This window comes from Lissotriton helveticus, chromosome 5_1 (genome assembly GCF_964261635.1).
Source record: "Lissotriton helveticus chromosome 5_1, aLisHel1.1, whole genome shotgun sequence".
NCBI classification, from domain to species: Eukaryota; Metazoa; Chordata; class Amphibia; order Caudata; family Salamandridae; genus Lissotriton; species Lissotriton helveticus.
In genome coordinates this window covers 207,043,625-207,058,296 of record NC_136065.1, presented here as the reverse complement: position 1 = coordinate 207,058,296, position 14,672 = coordinate 207,043,625, and the positions used below count along the sequence as shown (strand labels likewise).

Below are 14,672 nucleotides of genomic sequence, written 5' to 3'. Positions count from 1 at the left end.
CGCAAGCGATTTACCAGCCTTATTACGTCCTCCATACATTTTAGCATTGAATTTGAGAAGCTGGTTAGAAGTAGAATCCCAAGAATGTTTGTTATACTGCATCTTAGCTTTGATAAGGGAGGATAGTGAATCGGGCGAGTTAGTAGTGAAATAAAGGTGTTCGAGGTCCTTAATTTGTTTAAGAAAATGAGAGGCTTGAGAGAGGGCTTTCTTCTTTTAAATGGAAAAAAAATCAATAACACAACCGCGAGCAGCGGCCTTGAAAGCATCCCAGAGAAAGTGAAAATCGGAAGTAGTGTCTAAATTATTATGAAAAAACTCATCCATGAAATGTGTGAAGTGGTCAGTAAAGTGTGGATCTAGCAATAATGAATTATTGAAGCGCCAGCGGCGAGATACAGGAATGGGGGAGGGATAGTCCATATCTAAAATGACAGGTGCGTGGTCTGAAAGGAGAATAGAACCAATCTCAGAGTTAGTCATAAATTGGAAAGCATGGTGAGAAAGAAAAATGTAATCGATTCATGAGTGTGAAGCATGCACTGGAGAGAAAAAAGAAAATTCTAAGGAGTCAGGATGGGATATTCTCCAAGAATCAATTAAACCTCTAGTGGAAATAGATTTATGAAATGATTTTTGCATTTTATTGGGGACATATCGTACATGAGATTTGCGATCCAAAAACGGATCCATTAATTGGTTGCAGTCGCCCCCTACAATCAAGTCATCACTCGCATTGGAAGAAAGGAGAGAAGAAAACTCATTCCAAAAGGATAGGTCAACACCATTAGGGCCATAAACATTGCAAAGGCAAAGATGAACATTATTTACAACACTCTCTAAAAACAACCATCTACCATTAGAATCATGAATTTCATTTTGCATTTGAACAGATAACGATTTATGTAAGAGAATAATAACACTATTTTTGTTATTAACAGCCAGAGAACAAAATGCTTCTCCGACCCACTGCTTACGCATCGAGGATAGATCTTGAGAAGAAAGATGCGTTTCTTGCAATAAAGCAATTTGACATTTCAAACGAGCAAGATGAGATAAAATACGTTGTTTTTTAATAGGGTTTCAAAGACCCTTAACATTCCAAGAAATAATACGAAGACCATACATATTAGGAAGGGATGAGAAAGTAAGAGAAAAAGCATAGAACAATTAAGAAAGAGGAGGGTGAAGGAGAAAAAATTGAAATAGGTAGTGAAGAGGTAAGAAAAGCATACCAACATGATAAGATGAATGGAAAATAAAGAGAGCAACCACAAATATGAGGAGAAATAAACAAAAAAAAGAGACGGAAAGTTACAACAATAAGCACTGCCAATAAAAGAGCGAAAGAGAAGGGAAGAGGAATTGAAAAAGTTATTGCCAGGGGGAGAGAGGTGGATGGAGATAGACAAAAAGGACAAGAAAATGAATGAATCAAAGGGGAAGAAAGAGGAGGAAAAAAGGAAGAGACAATGATAAGGGACAGAGAGAAAAGGAGAAGAGTGGGAGAAAATGTCTCCCGAAAAATTGAGTAAGAGAAAGAAGATGACGGAAAGCCAAAAGACTTTAGTCATGAAGGGCAGATGGATGAAAGACAATGAGGTGGGAGGAGGAGCAGTGAGAACAAGACAACCGCACGAGCAGAAGAAAAAAGAAGATATATGATTACTTGTAAAAGAGAAAACAATAATAGATGAAGAGAAACAGAGGGGTCAAAAGACCACGAGTAACCAAATAAGACAAATGAAGGGAACTTACCAAACAGATGTAAGGGAAGGAAGCGAAACGAAGGGCATAGTACAGACATCAGAGCAGCACAAAAATGAGGTAACCAACAAAGACCACAGGGAGGGAACCTGTAAAACAAGAGAAAAACAAAAAGTGATAAGGGCAACAGTACAACAGGGGATGAAATACCAGACAACATGAAACCAACAGACATGAGGACATAAAAGGTATGGTTTGCTGAATTCCATGGATTCTTCTTTGTGAGTATGGATAAATTTCCGAAGGTCCGCCGTATCCTGGAAACTGAAAGTTCTTTTTTTATAAGTCACTTTGAAGAAACAAGGATAGATGAGGCCATAGCGAGCATTCATTGATCGAAGAGTGGGTCGTAGATCCAGAAACTCATTCCACCGTGCCGCCGTAGGTTTAGAGACATCTTGAGTAATGAACACCTTGTGACCAGACCAGAGCAACGGCTTATGCTGTTTAGCAAAATGGAGGATAGTCATGAGGTCAGAGTAAAGAAGGAAATAAGCAATGATGCCCCTAGGTTTTGAAGCAGAAGAAGAGTTCCTTGGACCAAGACGATGAGCCCTTTGGATATTTATGTCAAGATGTTTAGGGAAGCCTGTGATGGGAAGGACCTGGGACTTCAAAAATTGTATGAGATCAGGCCCCTCTGAACCTTCCGGAATACCATAAATGCGCAATTATTGCGTCGGTTTCGATTTTCCAAATCCTCAGAGGTTTTTTTAAGCAGGTCAACTTCCTTGGTAAGGCTCGCCACCTTGGAGACAACATCTTGAGCATCGCTGATCTTTTGCTCTACATCAGTTAATCGCAAGTCTAGGCTAGACCATTTGTCGTCCAGTCTCTGAAGGGTAGAAGCAGTATCAGTCATGAAAGGGCGTTTAAAACGTAATTCCTCCATAATGTCCTCCAGCGTAACAGGAAGTGGGGACTTAGCAGGAGATGGTGGATCTTTCTTAAGACGTTTAGCGTTAGCTGCAGATTCCTTGCGTGTGGCAGAGGCGGTACCATGAGCCTTAGAGGCGTGAACAGGCTCCATCTTACACAGTCACAAAAATTCCAAAAAGACTGTGCAGTAAAAACAATGGGAAGAGATGAAAAACCACCAGCCTGCAGAACAATGGCAAGAGAGCAGAAGCAGCGTCAATTATGGAATGAGGCAATCATGAAAAATTTGGGCAATAGAGGCTTAAAGTGTCAATAAGGTACGATGGGGTACAATGCCCTGTGTAAAAAATGAGCAAAATCCTCAATTTAGACCAAACATATTACCACCTCGCAAAAGAAGCGAGTCGTAAGGTTAGAGGAACCATTACGCATGTTAAAGCCTGAGGCGAGAAGAATGTCTGTCAGGAAAAAGAAAGAGGTACCTGAAGATGTCCAAAAGAAACAGTTTCCTTTAAAAATGTGGCAAGAAATCCATCCACACTGCAGTAGGTATACAGCCAGGAAAGAAATGAGCAGCAGAAGGTTAGTTTGAGGAGAAGAAGAAAAAAAAACGCTGCAGTGATTAGCAGGAAAAAAACAAAATGGCGGCCATTATCGGGCGGAGCGTATTTCGGCCGAAATTGAGCCCAAAAACAGCAATAAAGAGTCAGCAGTCATACCCATGTGAAGGGGGCATTTCCGATTGCAGAATCCGTCGTTTTGAGTGCCAGACGCTGCCGAAAAACGGGACCTTCAAAGACGAGCGCTGTTCGTCAGCGCGGGGTTTTTCAGAGTGCAGCCATCTTGAAACGCCGCGTCGCGCGCTCTCTCTACATTGTGCTCTTTAATTGTTATGAAATGAATTACCACAGAAATAAAGGATTGCTTTAATTATATATTTCAAATCCTCATGTTGCTTTTGTGAATGAAACAAAATTGTGAATATTTTTGAGAAACGTGAAAGCTTGGAACTCACACCGAAGACAATACGAGGAGTTATGCAACAGCAGATGCATTGTGCAATTTTAATGTAGTCACTGTTACTTGACGGCTCAAAGGCCGAAGGGAACTTTGCCGTGTGCACACAAAAGATCATCTGCACTTAAGACTGTTGGCATTTAAGAGTGCGGAATCGTCAGTTAAAATTTTAAATGGCCCAAAAACCTGTCACCTCTTCCGCATGTCACGATGCTACAGATCTAGAGATAAATTTGATACACCCGTTTCCAAGTTAATATTGTAGTCAGTGGCATTAACCTACCAGTCTACATATTCAGGACCACTAATGTAAAACAGAACTCTTACAAAAAGGGCGAACAACAACTGCTATTTTGGAATGACTGGATTTTTGTAATGCAGTCTATACAAGACTCATTGGTAGTGATTGCAAATATTTCACGGGAAACAACCATTACAACACAGTCATTACAACGCACTACCTTTACAACGCAGTCATTACAACGCGACTGCATTTACATCGCATGCCATTACAACACAGGCATTACAACACATTTCACTACAATGCATGCCATTACAGTGCATACCATTACAAAGCATGCCATTACAACGCATTATAAGGTAAGTAATGGAGTTTATTTTTAGGGGGAGTTTGGGTTTCGGGGTATATGGGAAAAGTAATTTTTACCCCTACACTGTCCAAAACTTACCTTATTGTTGCACTCACTGGAGTGGGAATAGTAATTTTTACCCCTACATTATCCAGCACTTACCCCACTGTTATCCTAAAAGTATTATGCGTTGTATTGGTATGCATTGTAAAAGTATGCGTTGTAATGGAATGCGTTGTAATGGTAGTTTCTAAAAATGCATTGTAATGTTGTAAAACCATGCATTGTAAAGGTAGCTGTGATGTAAAAACTACGTTGTAAAGGCATGCGTTGTAATTGTTGGCGTTGTAACATCATATATTCATATTGCACATAGATAGAGATCATAGATGCAAAGATTTTACAATTATGCAGCCAGGTTCTGCATCATCCTCTCAAAATATGACCATGTAAAAGTGGCCTATCCTTCAGTCAATCAATCAATCAATTACTCAGTAGATTTTCAAAGTGCTTCTTGTCCTCCATGAGGGTATCCAGGTGCTGGCACAGTCCTGTTGATCAGCTGAATAGCCAGGCCTTTAGGGACTTTCGAAACTCTGAAAGAGATGGGGAAGTCCGTAGATGAAAGGGTAGCTCATTCCATCTTTGCTGCTAGGTAGGAGAAGGAGTGACCTCTGCATTTAATAATTTCCAAAGCATTTGTCTGACTTCCCATTCACATTTCATTGCTCCTTGAAAATGTCAATGTAGAGAGATCGCTTTGTCTACAAATGATTTTGTAAATCTTCATTAGGATGGATTAATTCAGGGGTGGGATTTCCAGCTGCTGTGATCTGCAGAAATGTTTACAATCAAGATTAGAGGCATTGGGAGTTGAAAACCACAGACAGCTTTTTTTGCTAAATTCAAGGCTTGTTTGAATAGCTTCACCTATGAATTATATGTGGATTTTTAGAATGCAGTATAAATGTCTTTAATCCATTCAAGTGATTTTGTTAATTTCTGTAAGAGAGAGAATTCTGCAGTGAATGCTTCAATTTTGACTAGGAGCAAGTTTTAAACTAAGCAAGTATTTGCAACGTCCTCTTTAAAAATAGTTGTATTAAGTAGTTAGATACCCTAGATCAGAGCTTACCATATAAGTTATCTGACCCGTACTATTATGTTGCACAGAATCATAACCACTTCATTTCAATGGACAAGGGTATGCTTGGGCTAATAGATTCACAGGTCAAAGAAAAAAGCAAAGTGAATCATGAATAAAGACTGTAAAAAGTGTCAGCTCAAAGAGGAACAGCCAGAGACAAGAAAAATAAATACATGTCAGTTGGTATCAAAATTAGATAAATTGTATGTCCTGCCACATGGGTCTGACAAAGGAACAGCAGGAATAACCTCAAGAGATCTAAGATGAAGGAAGATATGTTGAGTAGAGTGACTGAGGAGACCTCCTTCCACGTGTTAACCTTTTTCTGACCCAAATGATCAGGGCTACTGTTTCTTTCTTTACCATTGACACCATTAGTTGCTGAAGTGTGAGTTCTGTGAAGACAGGACAGGAAAATTCCCCTTTGTAGATTCTATTTCAGCTCCTTGGGGGAAAAACCCTGCAAGGGGCGGTGAGGGATCAGGATAAGTTATTTGGGGCCATATTGGTGATTTTCAGAAAGGAAGAAGATGAACCATGACCTGGGTTATGAACACATTCTAATGGCCCTTGACACCTATGTAGACTGCATCCCTGACTTGCTGTGCCCTATTACATCAATCACACTTGAAAGGACAGGGGGGATGGTCAGCTCTTTGCAGGCTTTGCATGAAGAATAAAGGACAAGTCAGCCACCAAACATACCATTTCTTGCGTCATCCTCTGTATCAAGATCTATTACACCTTGACTACGAAAGACCTTCAGGTGGGCTGTGCTGACCACTCCACTATGCCCATAGCTGCTTTTAAGTCTATTTCCAGAGCTATTCCAGTAGCTGACATATACCATCCAATCTCATAGTTATTATGCGTATTTTCCTCAAACATTACTGACTCACAGCTCAAGTATACAGTGACAGGTACTTTCTCAGAGCTATGCTTCATGACTCGCATGGTTAATCAGCACTACACTGTCCCACCTTCAAAGGAGATATTTCAATGGGACCCTCATAATGTGAGGAATCAGTGGGTAAATATATCCATTAGAATAAAAAGTTACTTATCTTTGGTAATGGTATTTCTGGTGTATATATACTCTTCCAGCAGATTCCTCCCCACCTCCCCTTCTTCCCTGTGAGTTAGTGCTGTGATTAATAAGATCCTGTTATATGGAAATATGTTATGTGCTGGTATTGTTGATATCACTGATGTTCTCTCAGTTTCTTTCTACAAACTTCGATGGGGCTAAGAAAAAGTACCAGGAAGATGCCAGTACATGTGATGTTATTATGTCTGGCGAGCTAAAGCCTTGTGGCACCACCTGGTGGCACTGAAAGCCATTTCTAGGCAAACATATCCCAGGCCAGGCTGGCACCTGGAAGGTTAGTCATAAGATAAGGCATCAGCAAAATAATTATACATCCACCAGAAATATTGTGACTGAAGGCGAGTAACTTTTTGTACAGGGTCCTCTCTAGCCCTGAGGTCAACCTACTATTGTCAGTAAAAACAGGAGTCTCAGAATCTTGTTGAGTGGTTGGTAACTTCTACCGAGATACCACTTTGCCAGACTCAGGATTAGGCTCTTAGCTCTTTCTATCCACAGCAAATAGTCATCTATCGCTAAGGATCTAGCTTAGTTGCAGTAATTTTAAAGATCAGCTTATGAATTTAACATGTTATGCTCAGAGGAAGTGAATTCACAGATATCACTAGAATGTGCACTGTTCACCTCACTATATTTTGTTTTGGTATGTTGTCTGGTATCCTCACTGTAGTCTAAATCCTACCCGTTGCAAATGAAATTCGTTTTTTTCATTTCATGTCACTTGATCTTCTAAAGACATTCTAACAGCCGCGGTCCATGCAAGTAACAGCGGTGGGGTGGTGTGGCAGCGTGGGGGAGGATTTCGAGGGATGATGCCTAGGGAAAATTATTTATTTATATAATTTTCTCTCAGCATCGTCCCTCGAAATCCCCCACATGCGGCCCCACCAACGCACTGCTGTTACCTGCACGGACCGCGGCTGCATTCTTGCACAGACCAAAACCCCCTTATTACTCTTATTTAAAGTGAGCTCAACTAGCCTCCAGTGGCCAGCTTCTAATCTAGTGGGTTTTTTAACCTGAGGCAGAGCACCACATTTCTTTAAATGAATTATTAACAGTGCCCAATAATGCTTCAGTGCCACTACTGGTACATCCTCACTCCATCAAGACCTTTCCATTTTCTAACCCGTAACTTCAAACCTCTCTCTTCCGTGTGCTCAGAATGGGCACCTCACTTTACCTCCACATATTGTTAATAATATAATGTTACATAATTATTTACCATTAATTAACTCAGAGCTCAACCTTAATTCTAAAATAATCAGCCTTGGCTTACGCATTATCATAAAGATGAATTATGAAGAAAAATGTGTTCTAACGTATTTATTATCTTTCAGGGGTTTTCTGGCAAAGCTGGACCAGAAGGACCACAGGGGCCCGTCGGCATGTATGTAAGTGCAAACCAAACAATCCACAATATCAAAAATACACAGTAAGCTTTGAAGGTGGGTGAGCAAGTCTTGGATGCAGGGGTGTTTGGAGCCTGAGCTTCTGTAGCACAAGTTTGCTTGTATCATATTCTTTAATTAAAGAATTATATCAGTTTAAAAGTGCTGGAATGGAGGGATTCACATGTTGATGCACCTTAGCTGCATCAAGTAGTTGTAGAACCCTTTCTTTTTCTGTTAGCTGTGTTCAACAAGAGCCGCCACCATAGTGTCTGATCTAAGGCTTTTTTCCATAGTGGATGGACTTCCTAGCATAAATGAAGTGTTTCATCCCCAGAAAATAGTAGCTGGTCATATTCCTTTAACAGGCTGGAATTGGGTTTCCACTAAACAGGTTTATTCGATACTCCCTTCCTCACTGGATGTGAGCATGTCATTTCCTTTTCGAAGGAGTGGTGTAGAGTTCAATTTATATATCTCTACCAATTTGTATAAGGTGCCTTTTGTGCAGTGGATCTGCACAAATGTTATCATTTCAAGTGACTGAGGAACCCAGCAGCCAGTATGGGGTTCCTTCCATAGATTACAAACATGAAAAATCCACTTAGGCGCTTGAAATGGGACTTACTGCCCAAGATTTGAGACAGGAACATCTGGCCAGAGAATGGGTAAAGGGCATTCCATTGAAAATAGGGGTTATATTTGTAGACATTGTGACCCCACCCAATAATTTTGAAAGGCTTCCTTCTTAAGTAATTGGGTGCAAATTTATCAGCCTTCAAATTTTATGGGATGGGCATAGGCCCTGTTTCACAGAGAATTCGGGCTGTCTCTTGAGTGGCCATGTGGCTCTTCCCCATCTGAGAGACACTAGGCCCTCCTTCACCTACCGATGAATGTGAAAACGTCTCTACCGTACTTGATCTATCATTTGTCTTATTTATTGTTATCATATTTCCTTCCAAGTAGACAAGATTTGGGGATTTTTTTGTTTGACTATGTATTGGGATACATTTTAAGGATAGAAGTCTTCTTTACTCAAAAGATGAACACCGACTCTCCAATGTAAACAAGCCTATGTCCTTCTCAAGAGAGGGCCACTACACTTTGCCTCGTTTGATGGACAAGATGACTTCCTAATATATAGACACCATCTCTTCTACTACTCACAGAAGTGGGGATGAGTGGGCGTGACATGAGTCTTTGTTTTTACCGACAGTGAAAATGTTTGCTCTCCTCCCCAATAGATGAGCTTTGGCCCCTCACTTCAAGAAATAGGAATGGGTCCTCATTACCAGTGGATGTTCGTGAGTGCCTCTCCATTGTGGCTTGAAGTCTTATAGCTCTCTTTAGAGCAGAATTGTAAAGAACCTCGTAAGAACTTCTTTGCAGTCAGTGTGCATGAATCCCTCATGCCAGCTGGTAGAACAGCAATTTCTTTAGGAAGGCAAAGCTATGAGCTTCAAGGGATGCCCTTCCCAGTCTGTACACATGAGGTTGCTTTAACTAATTTTGGTAATGCCTGTTTCTCTTTCATGGACACAGTCCCTCCCCATCAATTAGGAATTTAGGAAGTTAGTATATTTTACTTCCTTCACATTTGTTAGGCCTGGAGACTTCTCCACAGCAGTCTTGCTCCGTAGTGTGTAGCCATGGCAAGCTGTTTGCCATTTTATGAATGTGGCATCTTTTCGATGAGGTCTTCCTGCCATCAGTCATTGGCTACGTCCCAGGCTGTCAGGCAGAGGATCTTATTCCTGTTGATGAGGAATAGCTTATGGAAGTCTAGAATACCGCTGTTATAACTTGTTTGAATATTCAGTGAGAGAAGCTCTATCTGATACACTCGCAACTAATGCACCTTCCTGCTTCTGCGACTTTTAATCTTGCAACACAATTTCTATCAGCCTCCTCTCCAACAGAATCCGGACTTCACATCAACCTGTTGGAGCTCCGAGCGATCCAACTAGCATTGAAAGCCTTTCTACCCTCCATCAAGGGAAGGCTAGTGAATGTGTTCACTGTCAACAGTACCTCCATGTGGTACTACAACAACCAGGGCAGGGTGGGGTCATAGGCCCTCCATCAAGAGGCCCTGCATCACTGGACCTGGCTGAAATGGCAAGGCATTTCCCTGGTGGTTCAACACTTGATGGGATCTCTGAATGCCAGAGCAGACAAACTCAGCTGAAGGCACCTAGTGGATTACAAATGGTGCCTATATCAGGAGGTGGTGCAAGGTCTCTTTCAGCAGTGAAGAGAAACTTGGTTAGATCTGTGTGCTACTGCAGAGAACACGCAATGCCAGAACGTCTGTACTTTGCAGGTTCTAAGGTGGCTCTTGCTTGGAGACCCTTTCCGTCTCAAGTGCAGCTCTGGCCTGTTGAATGCATTTCTCCCCATACCAGTCTTGCCCATAGTTCTCAAGAAGATCAGGAACAACCGGGCTCAATTCATCCTTGTGGCTTTGGCCTGGGCTTGGAGAGTCTGGTATCCCCAGCTGTTTAGCATGTCCATCGGTCCTCCAAACAGGCTGCCCCTTTGGGAGGATCTTCTGTCCCTGCAACTTGGGACTTGTCAACTCTCTGTCATCATGCTTGGAGATAGAGTGACAACAGTTGATAACTTTAGACCTTCCGCCCCCGAAGTCTGTGATGTTATCTTGGCAGGTCGGTGTCCCTTCACCAAGAGTGTATATGCCGAATATTGCCACAGGTTTGTGGCATGGTGCACAGCTAAACAGGTTGACTCCTCATCTGCCCCCCTTTCTAAAGTCTTGTTGCTTATCCTTTCCCTTGCCCAGCAGGGCTTTGGATTGGGTACCTTAAAGGGTTACTTATCTACCATCTCTGCTTTCCTGCGACTGACAGACCAGCCTTCCCCTTTCAAGTCCCTTATTGTAAATAGGTTCCTTGAAGGCCTCCAGCAGTTGTTTCCACCAACTCTATTCGTAATGCCTTTACGGGACCTTAATTTTATCCTTACTTTTCTGATGTGCTCTCCCTTTGAGCTACTTCATACCTGCCCTCTTATGCTTTTCACTATCAAAACTGCCTTTTTGGTGGGACTTACTTCTATCCAGAGGGTCAGAAAGCGGCAGGTGCTGTCATCTCAGCCTCCACATGTGTCTTTCTTCCCAGAAAGCTGGTCCTTCGGACTTGAGTGTCCTTCTTGCCAAAGGTAGTCACCCCATTCCACGTAGCCAGTCCATCACTTTGCCTACCTTTTATGCTCTGCTTTATTCCTCTTAAGAAGAGGAGAGGCTCCATCGGACGGACCCAGAAAGAGCATTGCTGTTCTACCTTGCCCACACAAAACCTTTCTAAATGGTTGATGAACTCATTGTAGGAGATGTCAGGGCCATGAAAGGAAGGCTGTGCAGAAACAAATCACCTCCTGATGGATAATACTGTGCAATAAGACCTGCTTTCCATTGTCAAGAAGCAGCCCCTGGAGGGCTTGCGGGCTCATTCCACCAGATCAAACTCTGCAGCCACTGCGTTAGCACGCGAAGTTCCCGTCCTTTACAATTGCCAGACCACAGTGTTGGCCTCGCTGCACACTTTCTCCAAACACTAGTACCGGATCGGTCCTGCAGGACTTTCAAGTTTGAATCAAATTCGCAGAGCCACATCCGGGAGGGACTTACTTGGGAATCTGTTCTATGGGGAGGAATCTGCAGGTAGAAGTCTCTATCAGATGAACAAGTTACTTAACTTCGATATCGCCTTATCTGGTAGAGACTCTATGTAGCTGCAGCTTCCTTACCAACCCACCTATCCTTCCCACTCTGCGAACGGATTTTAGAGTTAAGGGCTGCCCCCTTTTTCAGTGCCACACACCAGTGGTCAGTGTTCTTCATGGCTCCCTGCTTCTGGCGTGGAAAGTCACAAAAAGAAACTGATGTAAGTGCACTTGGGTGACGCTTGTATAAGCAGTGTGCATGCAATTTCTGGTGATGATTATGCTGACGACGGCTCACAGAGCCGAACTATACCACCAACCGGTGCACGGGGTACTACTCACGAACTAATGTACAGATTCAGTCTGAGGCCTGGGTATAATTCTAAAGTAAGAAATCTGCAGCTAGCTAGAGTCTGTGCCAGATAAAGCGTTTCCAAAGGTAAGTAACTTGTTCTTTTGGGACACTCAACACTACTGTTCCTCTCTGATTCTGCATCTGCAAGAGGAACGTCCGTTCCAATTAAGTCGAGAAGCAAAGGCAGAATTCTTAGCCTCTGGTTCACATTCAGGCATGCAGACATTACTAAATGATGTCAGCATTGCTTGTACAGCACAGGGCAGCAGCTAATGACATGGAGCTTCAAGGGTAATTTTTAACATTAGGTCTGCCTCTTATCACAAGTTAATTGGCCTATTAACCACCACACAATTCAATCTTTTTTGACTAACGAAAGCTTGGGTTCACCTGACTCAGATGGCATACCTGCTAATTTAGTCCCCGTAGGCTGTCACACACGCTATCATGGCAGACCTCATGGAAAACGTGTTCGAATTGTGGTGGTCTATTGAATCTTTATCTAATGCATTATGTTACTCTGTCTGCTCTGATCCTAAACACTAAATTTACACCCACCTAGATTGTTTGCTACTGTCTACCTAAAGAAATAAATCCTTCATTCTATACATTTCCTATTTGTCACCACAGGGACCCTGGTTTCTATTTTTCCTCATTTGTTACTGCTCTGACATATTAACCTGTGGCTAGAAATATGGGACGCTGCTGAGGCACAGCTATTTTTAAGAGAACTCTCTGATGTAAGCTTTTCTTAATTGATTGTGGAGTCCATACACCTAAAAGATCACATCTTAATTTAGATTTTTATCTGGAATCCTTATGTTCTTATCCGGAATATTCAGCCTTCGGTATAGTCAGACCATTCTGTCTTTTTTCAGGTTACCAGGCCCACTCTAACAAGAAATAACTCAATACAAATTCCAGTTTACCTTTAAAGGAAGAAATGTACCATTACAATGAGCAAATGCAACCCCTTATTGCGTTATTTTACTTTTACCTCCTTTGACCACCTATGCAGACTTGTCATCTTAGAGGTTACCACCGATTGCACTTCCAAGGTTCTATCACACTAATTCCATGACACTCTTAATCTTTGACAAACATTGTTAATTGTTGGGCCAAGATCAAGCACCAGAAACAGAGGAGGACTCAAGTTTTTAATCTTAACAAAATATAAAAAAGAATATTTATGAAGCTGAGAAAACCTTCACTGAAGCTCAGTTTATCTTGTAAGGCCAGCACTCTGTTTGGTCTTACTGATGCTGCTTTACATCCTGTGCTTATTTTTCCAGTGGTCACCCATACTCAGCTTTAGCGTGGTAGCCTGGAAACATTATTGAAGGAAATGGAAAATAATTGTGAAACAAAATGGTTGCGGCTGACAAACTGCCCTTGTTCTCAGCTCATATCTGTTGCTAGAACTGTAGCACTATTCTCTCTGAAACCCTGCACTCTTGATTCATTAAGATTATTCAGGACGCTCTTATGGCTACAAATCTACCAATTTATCCTGCACCCATATCGGTGTTGCCATCAGCATTTTGCTGAACACCTTTCCAAGTGAATGTTGCTTTCCGGAATACTCATAAAAAATAAAAATAAAACAGTACAAGTGGTACCTCTATGACAAAAAAGCCAAAACTTCCCCTTGTCTAATCTTCAGCCCATTACTAGACTACTTGTCATGGTCAAGGTTTTGGAGAAAACCGGTCTCCTAGGTGCAAGCTTTTGTTTCACTACCAAGCCCAATCAAGGTACTAAAACTTCACTTGCTGCCTTTTAGCAAAGCCATTTTAAGCCCTGGCCAAAGTGGGCAATTGCTCATGGCCTCCACCTTTACGGGACACCCAGGTAAACTGTGTGCATTAATACAGCCTTTTAAAAAAAAAATTTTACAGCGGGTGTGCCGGGCCTGCTGAACTTTACCCCTCGTGGTCTCAAGCAGTTTTTGGGAATTAAATTAGAAAAAATATGTTTTTATCTGTCATTACTTTTCCACACTGCTTTTGCCTGCCTCCTTTCTTTACCTTTTTCTCCCCCTACTTCATGTCTCAACATCTTTTTGTACCTATCGCCCTCTCAACTTTTTGTACCTCACCTCTCTCTCTCAATACATATGTCTACCCCACCTCCTTCTATCTCTCATGCACCTCTCTCTATCTCACAATGCCTAACTTTAGCACCTCTCCATACCTCGACTATCTATCACATGCCTTGCCCTGTACCTCACTGCTCTGTTTCCATCTCGACAATTTGTATTTTTCCTCCATCTACTTTATCTCACCTCTCTACTTCTGAGTCCATTTCTCTATACCACACTTGTCTACTTCTTTTAGCCCTTTCTCTACATCACCACTCATACTATTCCTCTTTCTAGTCTCTCAACTTCATATTTCTTTCACAACCGCCTCTTTCCCCACCCTACTCTGTCTCTCTCTCTGCCTTACCTCATCATTTGTTTGCTCTCACATGCTCCTCCTTTTTTACCTGTTTCCTGAACCTCACCTTCCTGACTATCTGACTCCATTTTCTATCTCTACCACTTTTTCCATCATTATTTTCTCATTTATTTCTGTCTGCAACACCTCTTCTACTTCAGTAAACTCTCTTTACCTGATCTCTCACTCTACTTTTCTATTTTTATGTCTCTCTATCTCACATCTCTAGCGCTACCGCTTGGTCTGCCTCTCAACGTTTTCTGCCTCAACCTCTCTCTCATTTCTCAAACAAACCT

General features: G+C 41.9%; 1 protein-coding gene across 1 annotated transcript in view; it reads left to right on the top strand.

The window, feature by feature from the left end:
• Window positions 1-14,672, top strand: part of LOC144752426 (uncharacterized) — a 1,170,660-nt gene that overhangs the window by 722,927 nt on the left and 433,061 nt on the right. The window contains exon 33 of the mRNA XM_078640356.1: window positions 7,849-7,902. Within this exon, the coding sequence (XP_078496482.1) occupies window positions 7,849-7,902 (54 nt within the window). The remainder of the gene's footprint in view (window positions 1-7,848; window positions 7,903-14,672) is intronic.